Source organism: Balaenoptera borealis (assembly GCF_965194805.1).
Source record: "Balaenoptera borealis genome assembly, chromosome: 16".
In the NCBI taxonomy this organism is placed as follows: domain Eukaryota; kingdom Metazoa; phylum Chordata; class Mammalia; order Artiodactyla; family Balaenopteridae; genus Balaenoptera; species Balaenoptera borealis.
In genome coordinates, this window is record NC_138872.1 from 18126595 (window position 1) to 18142876 (window position 16282).

Below are 16282 nucleotides of genomic sequence, written 5' to 3' on the forward strand. Positions count from 1 at the left end.
GTTTCATAGCTTGCTTCCACAGTGATGATAAGTGTAAATATAAGTAAACATATAGTCATAAACTATAGACAAAGACAATGACTCAAGTATGTATACACATATGTGAGGATATACACGCAGGCACACACATACAGAGGAAAATGCACACATGTCAGGGAGGGGAAGAGACAAGAGACGGGGCAGCGGGGGAGAGAGAGGAATATTTTATGGTTATTTGGCAAAATATGCAGCGAGACCTATCACACATCACTTTTATAACTTTGAAGAAAATCACATCAATTTGTAGGCAGAAAAGGGAAGATGCAGGAGGAAGAAGACAGGAGCACTAAGGGCTCACTGTGATGAGAACTCACTCTGGCTTCACATACGTCATGAGAGGTCGACATGTCCCTAACGTGTTCTCTCTCGAGAACCCAGGCGACCAGACAGAAAGAGATAAAATACTCCTTGTGAGGCAAGGAGAAATGATGGCCTGCAAACAAAAGTGACACAAATGATGGGCCTTGGCAGACCTCTCCACTGAGGAAAACAGATAATCTAGAAAGAAGAACCTCATCAATTGGCTAGCACTAAAGCTCTGGTCTCATGCTGGACAGCTGGGTGTCTGCAGCATCCCCCCAGGAGGGGGCAGGACACACACAGAGAAACCTTCGCCGTGACGGTGCTCCGTGGCTCCCACTAGCTTTTGACCCCTAGACACGAGAGGGATTGATGCCATTGCTCTCCCCTGCCGGAGGTGTGGGATTCTAAGGACACCCTCTGGGACATAAGCCCTCCTAAAGGGGAGTTTGTTGGATCGTATTTTCTGAACTGGGAATTGGGAACATGTGATCGGACAGGCAAAGGTATACATGGGGAATTTGAGAGAGAATATTTAAAAGTATATGTTGCTGGCAATGTCAGGACCCACTGTCCTGATAGATATAGAGCCCACCATGCCACACTTCTCCAAAGTTGCATTGCTGATCTGCAGAATTACAGCGACCTTTAAAGAACTGGAACAGAAGAACTCTCTACCTCTTCTTAGCATAAGGCTTTCTCTTCTTGTCTGATGTTTAGGTTACAGTCTTCCTTTAGTGCAGTGTGTTGTGTACACACGCCAGGTGTGGCGTGGGAAAGGATAGGAATGCCTTAATGAGTATGAATGCCCAGCTGGCCATGCCCAGGCAGGGCTCAGCGGAGTCGGGAGTAAGTGGTGGATTCCAAGCTTCCACACCCTTGTTTTCCAGTGAGGGCCGTCACTCCAGCCAGGAGAAGCAGGCTCTAGCAGCACTTGGCAGTGGGGCAGAGGGCTGGATAATGCAGAATGCCCGTCTCCCATAGGTCAGGGAAAGCTGTGTTTGGCTATGTCTACTCTGTACCCTTGGAGCATCCAGGGTCAACTAAAGGAGAACCCTATCTGAATTAATGCACTGCCCATGAGGACTTGGTATCAAGGATCTAAGTCCAGGAATCAATATTTGACCCACCCCTTTCCTGATGATGTGAATCAAATTTCCCTTTTTATGGGTTCGCTGAAAATACTGGTTTTTTTAATAGAGAAAATACGATGGTGGGAATCCTGCAGGCACTGGGGGTATGTGAAGTCCCAGCGGCAGATTCCATGGGCCACCTGTCTCCCTCCAGGCTCCTCCACCTCTCTGTCATCGTGGCACCTTCTTCACGGGTCTGCCAGCGGCCAGCCAGCCTCTGGAGTAAGATCACATGGGCAGGCTTGAGGCCAGTGCTATGGCGATGAAGCAACTTGCTGATGTCCTGTCCCTGACCCTGGTGACTCCAGACAGCATCTGTGGTCAGCTGTGTGGGTCCCGGGGAACTGGAGGGCTGCCACTCTGAATGGAACAGCCTGGAGCTGTTCAGGGTCATTCTGACCTGACCGGACGCCCAGGGCATCTTCTATTAAATACAGTCCTTGGCTCTAGCATGCAGCTCTAACCCTTGTCTGTCTGTAAGGTCGCTGTTAGTCACCCAAGCTCTAATTAAATGCTGCCCAGTTTTGAGGTTTGCAAAGCAAGGGACCTGGGTTAGTTTTCGGCGACTGCAGAGTCCCACAAACTAAGTGACTTAAACAACAAAATTTATTGTCTTACGTTTCTGGAGGCTATAAGTCCAAGATCAAGATGTCAGCAGGGTTGGCTCCTTTGAGGGCTGTGAGGGAGAGTCTGTTACACGCCTTTCCTCCAGCTTCTGGTGGTTTTCTGGCCATCTTAGAACTATCACCCCGATCTCTGCCTTCTTCACATCTTCCTCTGTGTGTATCTGTCCAAATTCTCCCTTTTTATAAGGACACTGATCGTATTGGATTGGGGGGCCCACCTTACTCCAGTATGACCTCATCCTAACTTAACTAATTACCTCTACAAGGACCCTATTACCAAATAAGGTCACAGTCTAAGGTTAGGACATTAACATAAGAATTTGGGGGGAACACAGTTCAATCCATAACCGGCCCCATGCAGTTAGGGGCAGTGTCCAGTGGTTCCCATTGAAGCCTCTGACTCTTTACCATTCACAACGTGATCCCAATAGCTTTTAAGGATGTGCAAGGAGCCAGAACGGGCCCTGCCAGAGGGGGCCCCGGAGATGAGCTGAGGTCCAGATGTGGCTCCTGTTCCTTCCGGAAGCTGAGCGAGGCTGCCTCATGCAGAGGAGCTGCATGTTCTGTGGAAGGAGCCCAGGGCAGGGGGTACACACAGTGGGCCACCCCTACACACCAGATGCTGGGTCCGTGGCAGCAGGACCCTTCCCAGACCCCACATGATGGTGGAGCATCAGGGTCTGGGCAGGGCCAGGCCTCTGGGACAGGCACCAGCACTGCTGTTTGAGAGGAGTCCTGATGAGGAACTGCTCGGGCCTGACCAGTAATTTCCCAGTCACATTGTGCCATGGCAGGAAGTTCCTGGCACATAGTTGACCCTCAAAAAATGCCTGCTGACGTAGGAAATGCATTTGGAGTCAGCATTTCACTGCAGCAAGGCTCAGAGACTCTGGGGGGGTCTCACTCCATCTTCTCAAACCTCAGCAGCACCATATTTAAAGTGATCCCCATCTACCCATTCACACAACAGTTTTTGAACGTACCTACTGCCAGTGGTTTGCCGATAAACCTGCTGTTTGTAAAAGAAAAGCCCTTATTTGTAGTCTTCGTCCATTTCCAGGGTGTAAATATACCCACAAATCCAATATCAAGTTACCAATGGTTTAACAACTGGCTTACGAGAAAGTCCTGAATGTTTAGCGACATTTCTTCTGCAGCGAGCAGATGCAAGCCAGCTCCAGCACACCGAGACCTCGACCCACTAGTTTGTTATGAGGATCAAATGATATCATCAACATAAACATGGTTTTTTTTACTGCAAATTGTTTTGGAAATTTTAAAAAATCATGATCGATGACCATTATTTCTGTCATGTGGTCAGCTCACTCACTGAGCACCTGCGAGCCAGGTACCTTGTAAGGAACCAGGGGTTTTGTAATGCACCAGCAGGTGTGCTTCTGGTCATCAAGAAGCTCACAGTCTAGGGCAGAAACAGACATTAAGTGAAGGATTGTAACAGACAGTGGTGGAGTTATGATTGTGGTCAGTGCCTCTAAAGAGAAGTGAGAGGTACTGAGTGAGGACTGACGGCAGCAGAGCTAAAGCCCTAGGCACTAATGAGTGTGTGTTCCTGGGACACCCCCTGGGGTTCCCTCCCCTGGGATGGGTGCAGCGTGAGAGACTTTGTGCCCCCTCGTCCCATCACCACCCCTTCTCAACTAACACTGGGAATGTCGTGGCACAGAGCGAGGGTGGCATTTGAGAAGCCAGCGGACTCAGGACCTCACCCTGTGAGAGGAGCCACACGCTTGGCCCAGACTCCACGGGAAGAGCCAAGTCCCCTGTGTTTAGAGAGCATCTGGCCGGTGGATTCACACACCACCAGGGGGCAGTATTTATTTGTAGAGCCAGGGCAGAACCTCCCGCTGAAGGTGCTGCTAAGGGACTGTGGGGTGGAAGTTTGGTATTAGCTGGTGGAAGGGTTAGTTCTGGGGTTAGGACAGGCCCCTCTCAGAAGGCTGGAAGGCAGTCTTTTTCATTGATATGGAGGCGCGGGGGCATGGTGCACCATCCCAGATTCACATCTTCTGTACCTTGTTCCTCAGCCAGGGGTTGGCTGTTAACGCTGACTGGAGATTCAGAGGAATCAGAACAGGAGTTCAGCTGTAGTGGGGAAGAGGAATTTGTCAGTGAGCAGATAAAGAAGAATGGTAGCATTTTAAGACAGATTCCCGAGAAGCAGAGCCTGAGGCAGGGATTTGGGTGCATGGGATGTACTGAGGGAGAGCTCTTGGAAGAAATCTGTAAGTGCAAGAGGGAAAAGGCTGAGTAAGAATCTCTTATCAGATAAAGTTAAATCTAGGCTAGATCCCAGGGTAGAGTGTAAAGTTCTCCGAAGTTGTTTTGCTTCGAGGCAAGAAACCAGGACTCCTCCCCCATACCAATCAGCCCTTGGCATTTTCCCTTCACTTCCCCTTCTCCTTCCCCTCAGGAGATCTCTCAGGTAGCTCCAGAGGAAGTGGCACCTCTGAGCCTTGCACAAGTCTCTGGAGAGAGTCACAGGGATGAATCCTTAGCCCCCCACACACGCAGGAGCTGGTCGATGTCACACCAATCTGTAAAGGGGATCTGGGTGTGGCACCAACAGTGTTGACCACAGGGCTCTTATTATATGGAGGATGTTACATCTTCAGGTTGAGGATAGCAAAAAGCTAATGGAATTGCCTCAAGTTCAAGATCTAAAAGAACATTTCAGAAGCCCTTTGCTTGGCAGACTCTAGCTCCGGGAGTCTGCTCAGAGCTATGTAGAGAAAACTACAGTCAGTGGGTAAATAGACATTAAGTTTTGGTTTGGAAACAGAGAACTCTGATTCAGACTTTGAAGGGAGGGCAGTCAGGGAGAAAAAAGATCCGTTTAAAAGTTAGGTTTTGTTCTTGTAGTTAAAACAGGAACTGTGAGAAAGGGCAAGTAAGAGGGAGGTGGACTTAGACCCATTCAATACTGTTCACTCTCCATTTGGAAGACGGGGTCGGGCTCATTGTAGGAACCAGATTGAAGAGATAAGCAGAACATGCCTGGGAAAACGGAGCTTGTGAAAACTTGGGGTGGGAGACCTAAACTTCCAAGGTGCTGAAATTTAAGTGAGAGACAGCTCTTTCCAGGCAAGCTGATCATCCTGTCTGCAGAGGATGCCCAGGGTTGCAGTGGCTGAAAGAGGTACCCAGTATCTCAATGCGCGCCCTTCTGGCTGGGCCAGAGCAGGCCATGCGGGAAATGGAACTGAACACAGAGGCTCAGTTCTGGAACCAGATTGGTCCATTCCCCTTCCAGAAGCTGTGTGCAGTTGCATCCAAGCCCTCCTGCCTACACATTCTCCTACCTAATTCTTCCCCGCCTCCTTGCATGCACTCATTCACTTTGCTACTTTCTCCTGCCCGCAGGCCCTGCCTCCACCAGACTTGGCTGCATGATCTGGCCCCTTCCTACCCTCCAGCTTCATCCAGGCTTCTATCCTCTTATTCACTCCACTCCAGCACACTGCTCTTCTTTCAAGCTCCTTCCAACCTCAGGACTGTTGCCGAAATATCGGCTTCCCTGTGCACTGATGCCAAACAAATACGGAGACAGAGATTTTGGAGGAAGAGGGAGATGGCTTTATTGTTCTGCCAGGCAGAAGGGAAGACACAGCAGGCTAGCGCCTCAAGAACTGTGTGTGTCCCCCCCACCCCAAACAGAGAAGATTTTACATGTGGGGCTCGCAGTCCGGGGTATATGATAAGGATCAAAGTAGTGAAGGTCTTGCATTCTTCTTCCTGCCTTATTTCAAAACAGTCACAGCTGGCGTCAGGCAGCCAGGTAATTGAGTCCATTTGTCTCTGGGTTATCGGCCTGCGACCTTTTTTCTGAAATGCAAATGCTACAAGGGGTGATTTGCTACAAGGGAGTGCAGGATGTAATTCACATACTGTTAAAGAGTAATAGGTTAGCTTTGTGAGGTACAAATCTAGTTACAGACACTACAGATTAGTAACAGTTAAAAACTAGGAGTGATTAACTCTTTCAGGCCATGTTATGTTTCTTCTCTAGCCTGTTCACTGTTCCCTTTACTTTCCTTGTTCTCAGGAGAGGGAAAACTTTATTTCTATTTTTGCTGCATTAAGACCTTTGCTCATCCTGCCCCCTCTGCCTGAAATTATCTGGTTTAACAGATGTACATCTTTCAGATTGCAGCTTCAATCCTGCCTCCTCAGAAAGACCATCCTAACCTCCAGTCTAATGTGTATCCCCAACGTTTTCCACTCTCATTATACCCTGTACTTTTTTTCATAGCATTCATCATGACTTATAAATATATATATATTTTTGGCTTACATGTTGAATGTCTGTCTCCCAGCTAGATTCTAAGTGAAGTAAGTGAAAGGATTGTGCCTATTTTGAGCCATGTTGTGTCCCCAGATCCTAGCAAACATTAGTGCTCAATAATATATGTTGAATGAACAAATAGATAAATGAATGGACTGATCAATTAATCAGTCAATTAATGTATGGATCAATGGCTAGATGGCTGGCTGGCTGGCTGGATGGATGAGGTCTTCCATGACCTCATTTTTTCAAATACAAGCTACTTGTCAAAATGTTCTCTTGGGGACTTTCCTGGTGGTCCCGTGGTTAAGAATCCGCCTGCCAATGCAGGGGACACGGGTTCGAGCCCTGGTCCGGGAAGATCCCACATGCTGTGGAGCAACTAAGCCTGTGCACCACAACTACTGAAGCCTGCGTGCTCTAGGGCCCACGTGTGGCAACTACTGAGACCACGTGTTGCAACTACTGAAACCTGTGCACCTGTGCTCCGCAACAAGAGAAGCCACTGCAGTGAGAAGCCTGCGCACCACAACAAAGACCCAACGCGGCCAAAAAAAATAAATAAAATTAAAAAAATACTTTTTAAATGTCCTCTTGGAAGGTAGGAATAAAAGTGGTAGAGGCAGGGATTAGCTACATGATCTACAATCCCCACTAACAAAAAGACCAGCCAGGCTCCGCTTGATTGCCTGTTGTGACAGGGACCTCACTACTCCCCCAGGGAGGTCGTCCCACCATTGGACACTTCAGTTGAAGGAAACCTCAACATCAGGGGTCCAAATTGGCTCCCTATTATTTCTGCCATTTAGTCTTTGGGGCCACATAAATCTGCCTTTTCTCCTTCCAGAAAATAAAATTTGCCTCCTCGGACTTGTTCCCCCCACCCTAGTTGGGGTCAGTCAGGTCCTTGCTTGTCCACTGTCTTCCCATTGGAACCTCTCTGGCCGCCTGCAGGCAGCCTCACTCCCATCTTTGGCGCCAGCCGGCAAGGGGACACAGCTGGCTCTGCAGACTCCCGCTGGGTGTGCCCAAGTGGCAGTTGGAAAAATCAGCTTTGATTTGATTTGCAAACTGAGCCCAGTCATTGAGACAGAATAAATCCAGAAACCCATAAAGCCATTTGCAGAGTTGCTTTGCAGAAGAAAGTCACAGTTTTAATCTCGTAAACACTCTCTATAAGGATCCCATTAAAACAACCCCCTCGGAGTAGGTGCTGAAAGCTGAACTCCAGAATAATGAAGCATGAGATAAGGGGTCAGTGTCACCCATAGTCCCATACTGCCTGGTGGTATTGATGGACCAAAACCACTGTCTCGGGTAACAAGAGGGTGGGTAATAGTCTTTCGTAAATGTGGCTTCTTTTTATAATGGCTAAGCCTGAGGTAGGTTTCATCCAGCATTTTCTCTCCTCTCTTCCTAATGGATTCTCACCCCTGCAGGGACAATAAATAGCCATCCTCCAGTGAGATGCCCTCATTTCACACATGCTAAGACTGGGGCCCAGAAGGGGAGTGATGTGTCCCTATGTGTCCCTGGCTTTTTTGGTTACAAGAATAACCTGCCACAGGTTATGTGAGAAGCCAAGCAAGATGTAGGAATTGTCTGCTATCAGATAGGAAATACCCACTGCCTGCCCTCCCTGCTCCCATTGATCCAGTTCTATATGGAAGATTCTGTCTTGTATAAAGCTTCCTCGAGAGATTGCCTGGAATGATGGGAAATCAGAGACACCTGGTTTCAAATCCCACATCCAGAATTTAGCTGTGTAACCTTGAACAAGTCACAACCTCTAGGAGTCCATCCCATCACTTTTAGGCCGAAGATCATTAGTTCTTTCCCCTGTTAATTTGGGATAATGCACATAAAAGGTCAAGAACATCACAGGTGATACAGCTTGCACGTCCTTTCTTCCTTCTTCTGGGTCTTGTCTTATATGAGACCTGGAGACCCAGGTCTACTAAGCACATGTCCTCTCTCTGCTCTTCCCCAAGGAAGAAAGCCAAAACCTGGACCGTAGTTGCTTCTCATACAGTTGTACAAACCAGGTATTTATCAAATGGACTCAGGCTAGATTCAAAGTGCAGAAACTGAGAGGGGACGGGAATGACGCTGGCCTTGGCTCTTAGCATTTATCCTCTTCATCTACAGGCCATTGTGTCTAGATGAGCTCCTACACAGCAATAATATATTTGCATTGACTGAGTATAAGATTTTGCTCATGAACTTGCTAACCTTTCACTATGGCACTTTTCCGCTTCTCATCATCTGCCCAGCAATTTCAGGAGGGATCCAGAATCACAGGGTGCTCAAATCTAGCTATGGCAGCTGGAAGTAGGGGCTATAATGAAGGATCACTTGTGAGAGGCTAGGCTATAGTGAGCGAGTCTGTTGGAAAACTCTTGGTTATTGTTCAGTCCTTAGAAGTCCTACCAGACTTTCAGAGGAGAAAGCCCAGGTGTGTGTTTTGGGGTTAGGGCAGGGGGTGCTACTCCTCTCTAGCCAAGCCCCATGAGATGAATTTTCCATGCTTGGGGTTCTCAGAAATACTTGAGTGTAACAAGGTCTCTTTGTCCCTTGGGCCTCTTTGCTCTCACCCAGCATCTTCTAGACCCTAAAATGCCAATGGAATAATGTGGATTTCCTTGAAGGTTATGTGACAAGATGGAATAAGAGGATTATATCATGAGTATACTGTAAAAGAACCTAAAGAAGACCTTTAAATATCCCAACCCTTTAACATTTTTCTTGCTACAACAGCTGGAACATCTCTGTAGTCTTCTCTGTCCTCGTCCTACTCCCTACTCTCTAGGTTTGCTCCGGCCACCACTCCGTAACACACACACGTGCACACCTTCTCCACACCCCACTGACAAAGCTGGTACAACAGAGTCCAGAAAACAGAAGCCAAGACCAATTCTTGTCCTTCAGGCATATCCCTGGGGAGTCCTATTTCATCCCTCTAAACTGAAAATGAGAATTATCTACTTAAGACCTGAGACACCCAAGTTGACTTTAGCTCAGATCTGATATCCCAAAGTCATTGCATCTTATGAAGGGAATAGTAGGCCTTTTAAAATCAGGGGTCAAGGAAAGGGAGAAAACGTGGGTAGGCTGGAGCCAAGGGATAGAAATAAAAAGCATAAAGCTCCATTGGAGCTTTCTCTGATGGGGTTTCAATGTAGTGTTGGGAGTGTTAGCAAAAATTAACCACCTATTGTGTGCAAGTCATAGGGCTGTGTGTTCACATGAGTCTACAGTGCAATGATAGAAGTAAAGCCTGGCATTTATTATGCACTAAATAAATAGTGGTCATCATTATTACCCTTACTTAAGAAATGAAGCAGTGTAAGCTCAGATGGGTTAAATAAAGAGCTTAAGGTTCCTCAGAATTGTCACTCAGATCTAACGCCAAAGCTCATGTCATTGCCATGGCACCATTTTGAATCTTGTCAGTACCACAGACTGGGTGAGATTCTATGAGCCACTGTCAGGGTCCTCTGTCTCCTATTTGTTAACCCCTTCCCATCCCTCTTTTCCAGTAACAGCTGATAATAGAACCTTTAGGGTGTGATGATGGGTCTTTGGCCTGTCTTCAGCGGTATTCAAGCTAAGTCCTGGGATCTGGAGCAGAAGGTGAGGTACCTCAAGGAGCCCTCAGCTTTACTTCCACAATGTACTGAAGCTAATAAATCAAGAAATTAATTTGTCTTCAAGGTTATCTGATCCAGGGCCATCTTTAGCCTATCAGCATCTCTTTGCATTCAACCTTCATTGCTTTAGAAGGGAAAAAACCAGAAAGCAAGTCTGAGGCACTCAGTATTCAGACCTCCTTCTTCTTTGCATGGTCCCAATGTTTTTGTTAATGGCTGACATATATACATATGAACAAGCTCTGGAAGCTGTGAAGAGAGAAGGATCATGAATCCTCCAGTAAAAAAGCCACATTGTAGGCAGACCAGATGACAGAGGAGAAAGCAAGGAACTTCCATCTTTTGTTCTGCTGCATTAGGATAAGCTAGGCTTTGCTGCAACAACAAATTAATACCTAAATCTCAGTAGTTCAGTGCCACAAAGGTTTCTCTGTTGTTATGCCATCTAGAATATAAGTGGCCCCAAAGCACCCCATAGCAGGGGAAAATTAAGTATGGAAGTAGTAACCTGGATCTTAAATAATTCACTTGGAAATAACTCATGTGACTTCCACTTACATGACCTTGATGAGACTAGAATTCTTCCACATGCCTTAAGGAGAGATGGGCCAGGCACCAGTAAACACCAGTTATCTCTAGCACTAAATATATGAGTCCTTTTCCTATTTCTGCTTCCTTTGTGTCCTGCTGGGACCCATGATCCATCACTTAACTTCTCCTACTCCACCCACTGGGAAGACTTCTCCCCCTCCCAGCACCTGTCCAGATACACCTCTGTTCCTACCCCGCATAGCTGAGCATTCCTGCTAAACAGTTGTAGCCATAAATTGTAGAGTGGGGAGGCTTCTCTGGGCCTCCCAACCAAACTAAGGCTTTAACTCTTTTTCATTTAATCCTCGAAAGAACTTCATGAGATACTTACTGTTATCCCCATTTTATAGGTAGAGAAATTGAAACTCCAAAATGTGTGTAATTTTCCAAGTGACACAGCTAGTAAATGAAAAATACTAAACTAGAATTTCATTTATCCATTTAGTTTTGAGTGCAACTTAATATTGATAGGTGGTCCCTCATCTCCTAGAGGTTAAGAAGTTTGTCTTTGGATTTGGACAGTCTTTGACTCCAGGCTAGAAAAGGTACTTAACTGCTCTGTGTCTCAGTTTCCCCACCTATGAAACAATGACAATAACACCACTTACTTCACGGGGCTAATTAAGAATTTAATGAGCTAATGCACATCAAGCGCTTAGTGCAATGCCTGGCTAATAATAAGCACTCAACAAATAGTAAGTAGTGGGAGAGCCAACCAAGAGTAATTATATCAATACACTATGATAAGGGCTATAATGAAGGTAAATTCAGGATGGTGTGGAAGGACAGAGAAGAGAAACATAAGTCAATTTAGGGTGTACCTTCTCAGGTATGTGGTCACTGAGACAAAGTTTTGAAAGAAGAGTGACAATTATCATATGGAACAAGGCCGGAGAGTAAGACAGGGAGGTCTTCTGAGCTGAGGAATTTGCACATGCAGATCACTGGAGGCAAGAGAGGTGGCCACTGAACTTGAATGGGACAGGGTTCCTTTGAACCATGGCTAGAATGCCAGTGTGACCACAGGAGGCTGGGAGGGATCAGAGGTGAGGCTGGAGTGGTAAGCAAGGCCAGGACACTGAAGACTCTGCATTAGCCCCATGGCACATAGAGGAGCAATGATTGTCCTGAGACAGTGCGAGCCCTTGGAGGTGCTTAGCAGGCTGCCTTTGTCATGAAGGCTACCCTAATTACAGCTCAGAAACTGGACCAGAGAACGGAGACTGAGGCAAGGATAAGGCTGGAGCAGGGGAGAACAGGTAGGAGGCTGCTGAAAGAGGCCAGATGGGAATTTGAGTCACCTCTTCTCTCAGCCTTCTATTTCTTTTTCTGGCATGCCAGGCCAACAGTCTTTGTCTTGCCTACCTCAAAAGGTTGGGGGCAAATTTAATAAAAACGTGCGCTTAGAACAGGGGTTGGCAAACTTTTCTGTGAAGTGCCAGATAGTGACTTTCGGTTTTTCAGGCCATATGGTCTCTGCCACTACTTCTCAACTTTGTCATGGTAGCACAAAAGCAGCCATAGATAATGCATGTAAAACGAGCATGGCTGTGTTCCAATAAAACTTTATTTATGGACACCGAAATTTGAATTTTATATAATTTTCTTGTGTCACAAAATATTACTCTTCTTTTTATTTTTCTTTCTCAACCATTAAAAAGTGTAAAAACCATTCTTCACCGGTGGGCACACAGAAAACAGTGGGTGGCCGGATTTGGCCTACCAGCTATAGTAGTTTTCTATAAAACTAGAACGTGGTTTGAAAATGGTGAAGTTGGACTTAGAATATGGTTTGAAAATGGTGAAGTTCCCCATACCTTTGAGGGAGGAGTATTATGATTACTGTTGACTGGTGATTACAGTTTGACGTATTTCACAGCTGTTGGTAAAGCTTGCCGTTTGTGTGAATTTTTGAAATTATGTATTTCCTGTTTATCAGTTGGTCTGGGATGTCCTACCCTTCTCTCCATTTTGTATAAGGACTTTATACAATTTTGTTGATGAATCACTAGAGAAACATGCAGCCTTTGACGGGGCCTAGGACACCTTCCTGCTTTTTGATTCAGTTTCTTTCGAGAGGCAAGTAGTGGGTTCAGAAGGACAGAACATTGAAGTCGTACAAACCAGGATCTGAATACTGCCTCTGCCAGTTCATAGTTCTGTGACCTTGAGCAAGTTATATCAATTTTCTGATTCATCCTTCCTTCCTGCCTTCATTCATTTATTCAACAGATATACCCTGAGTACCTATTGTGCCAGCTCCAGCACAGTGCCACAGCAGGACACTAGTAAATGACGAGTAAATGACAGTGACTGATTAAGGAGACTCAGAATTGCGGGGGTGGCAGCCACTTAAGATACAGTGAGGTTATTGCTTGGAGAAGGGAAGACCAGGGTGTTGGGGGAAGACAGAGGAAGGGCATCTGGCCCGTATATGGTGAGTCTCCCAGAGAGAAGGATCTCTGAACCGACACCTGGAGGATGAACAGTCGTCATCCAGGTGAAGAGGCAGGAAGGGGGTATTTCCACACCAAGTGACCAGCCTAGGTAAGGCCTACCAACAGGGAGGTGGGCCGGGGGGCGCTGTTGATGGTGGAAAGGAGTTTACTGTGCTCGGGGCAGGGCACAGAGTGCGGTGGTGGGAGTGGAGAGAGGCTGGAGGGACAGGCAGGGAACTCATCCCTGACGGTCTGTGAACTGGGTTAAGGAGGTTGAAGTTGACCTGGAGCACAGCAGGGTCACTGATGCGTTTCGATGGAAGGTTGGAGAATGGACTGAAGGGAACAGGACGGGAGGCGGGAGGACCAGCAGGGGCTGCTTCAGTAACCCAAGCGAAACAGGAGGATGGCTTGAACGGAGTGGAGATGAAATTGGAGAGAAGGGGAGAGCTTCAGTACCTTTTCTGGAGTAGAATTAAGAAGGCATGCCAAGTGATCCGAAGTGGGAGGTCAGTAAAAAGGAGAGGTAAAGGACGACTCCCAGGCTCGTAGACGGCGTGGCTACACGGATGGTGGCGCCATTTACTAAGAAAGGGAAGACGGGGAGAAGATGTCTGGGTGGAAAGGCGATGGGTTCGTTTATCATAATACTGACCTTTCTGGGTTGTTCTAAGTCTTAGAAACATTGTATGTGAGGTAGCTGGCAGAGTCCCTGGCATGTCCTGGGTGCTTGATAAATGGTGACTCTTATTCTTATTTCATTAAAAAAAATCCATTTCAGGCCCTGTTTTGTTAGATCATGATGTTCTTTTGCTGTTTAGTGTGAGCTCTTCAGAGCCACGAGAATTGCAGATTTGTTCACCGTACTGCACGTGTTCATGTGTGTTTCTTTCTCTCCTTCTCTTCTGCATGCTGCCTGGGGACTGGCTTCCTTGTGGTCAGCACCAATGGGCAGCGCCCAGGTGACCCCGGGGACTCCACTCTGCCTCCTCACCACAGGTGATCACCAGAGCCCTGGGCGGGGGGGAGGGGAGTGAGAGCAGCCTGTGCTCAGTGGTCCCTGCAGGCCAGGTGCACCGGAGAGGAACTGGCAGTCCCTCCACCCCACCCACACATCCACCCACCCACCCAGCCATCCCTCCACCCACCCAGCCATCCCTCCACCCCTGCCATCCTTCCATCCCTCCCTCCCTCCCTCCCTCTATCCATCCATCCATCTATTCATCCATTCACCCATTCTACTAATGCATACAAAGTACCTACTATGTACCAGGCACTGCTCTAAGCGTTGAGGTATATAGTGATGAACAAAGGAAAACATATTCCTATACCTTTGGGGGAGGGGAAAGAGCCATTAGTCCAAAAAAAACAAAAAACTACACAAATAAATGGACAACTGCATCTCTGAGTCATGCTACAAAGAAGAGATGTGTGGTGTCCAAAATAAACCGGCAAACATACCTGGAGCTCAGGGAATGATTCCCAGGGGAAGTGACAGCTGAGCTGTGGTCTGAGGTCGGGGGAAAATTGACCTACCTTCTCTGTGCTTAGATCTGGCTATGACCCCCCCACCATCTGCCATTTGTCTTGGACAGGTCACTTCAGTATGATGATCCCCACTTCTCCTCTCTGTTAAATAAGAGTAATAATGCTTCCCTCTTAGGGAGCATCGTTTTCTTATAGACTTTGCACATGCAGAGTCTTCCGCAGCTGTATCCTGAGATGAAACAAGATAATGAATATGAAAAAGGATGGTATGAGAGCACCCAGTCTAAATAAATAGTGTAGGTATTTATTTGAAGCAAATACCAGCCCCTTCCCTGTAGCACATTGTATTTCAATCTCATTTCATATAAACTTCCGCTGTTCTTCAAAGATTGGGATGCAGAACCCATCAGAGGCTGACACCCATCATGGAGCCCCAGAGACAGCAGAGACCCTGCTGACATAGAGATCCCTACTGGAAGGGTCCTTCCTGGTCAGTGGAGGTTCCTTGGAGATTTCAAATCTTTAACTGGCGCCTCTCTCAGAGTTCTTGCTCAGACAGCGGTCTCCTCTCTGCTAGTCCCTGACTGGTCAGTTTGTCATGGTGGGAGAGGGGATACATCATGCAAGGATGACATGAGTCCAGCCATCCAGGACCTCATGGTCCACTTCTGTGCACCCCCTTTCCCAAACTCGGAAACTTCACTGCTCATGATTGTCTTCGGCTGGGTTTCCCAGACACAGAGCCTGGGATGGGGATTCTTGTGCAAATTATTCACTGATGAGTATTCTCAGAAGAAAGAAGGTGAGGGAGATGGGATAGGGCCGGGGAAGAAGCCAAGGGAGGATGTGGAGACTGTGTCAGCTGAGCCCACGGGGGCTGTGGAGTGTGGACCCTGTCACAGGGGTGTCCCCACTTTGAGGCAAGGGGGCCAGCATTTGTGCCGCTGTGTCAGTTCAGCCATTGCCCATGTCCTGGCGAGGCGACTTCACTTTGCATTATGGCAGTTCTGCAGGGAAGGAGGTGGCTGTGAGCTTTTAGCAGCCAGCATCCCCCCCCGCAGCTGGAGATTAGTGCACCAGCCCCGGAAAGGAGATCTGAGCAGAGCCTTCACAGCATTCACGACAACCAAGGTCTGTCCCCGCCTTTGTGCCTGCCATCAAGCCCCCTAGCCCAGCATGTCACCATCAACGCCCTAGGAATGCCATCTCAGCCACTCCCTAGTTATATGACCTCAAGTAAGTTGCACAGCCTTTGTTTCACCTGCAAAATGAATCGTCACACCTCCTGCAGAGTCATACTCAAGATTACATTAGGTGACCCTAGAGAGTAACCTGCCCTCTCGGCCTTCATCAAATGTCAGGCTCCTACCCCATCCCATCAAAGGCCCCCAGCCTCCCCAAAGGAGGTGGCAGTTGCGGACGGATGCACAGTGACAGTGAGAAGAGAGTGGGTCCTACCACATGCCCCCACCCAGTGTACCAAGAAAACAGCACTTCTCCGGAGGGTGCAAGCAGCTCCCTTCCTGCTGGGCCATTGTTCTCCGGGCTCTCTTCAAGTCCGCAGTCCTGTAATGTTTTCTTTAAAACAGAGTCAACCCCGTATCAGGCACATTTGTTTTACCTCTTGCCTTCTGAGGCATCTGAATGCTCCCTCTCTGACAGGTTTATTTCATGGTGTTGCATTTACTTCCACGCCTTTCTCAGCCTCATTTGA

At 47.5% G+C, this 16282-nt stretch overlaps 1 protein-coding gene across 14 annotated transcripts in view; it reads left to right on the forward strand.

Annotated features, from left to right (window-relative positions):
• Positions 1-16282, forward strand: part of PTPRT (protein tyrosine phosphatase receptor type T) — a 1098035-nt gene that overhangs the window by 882251 nt on the left and 199502 nt on the right. For 8 of the 14 annotated variants that reach the window (XM_082361692.1, XM_082361703.1, XM_082361700.1 and 5 more), the window contains exon 14: positions 14023-14079. The exons of the other annotated variants lie outside the window; for them this stretch is intronic. In XM_082361692.1, the coding sequence (XP_082217818.1) occupies positions 14023-14079 (57 nt within the window). The remainder of the gene's footprint in view (positions 1-14022; positions 14080-16282) is intronic. 14 annotated transcript variants of the gene reach the window in all.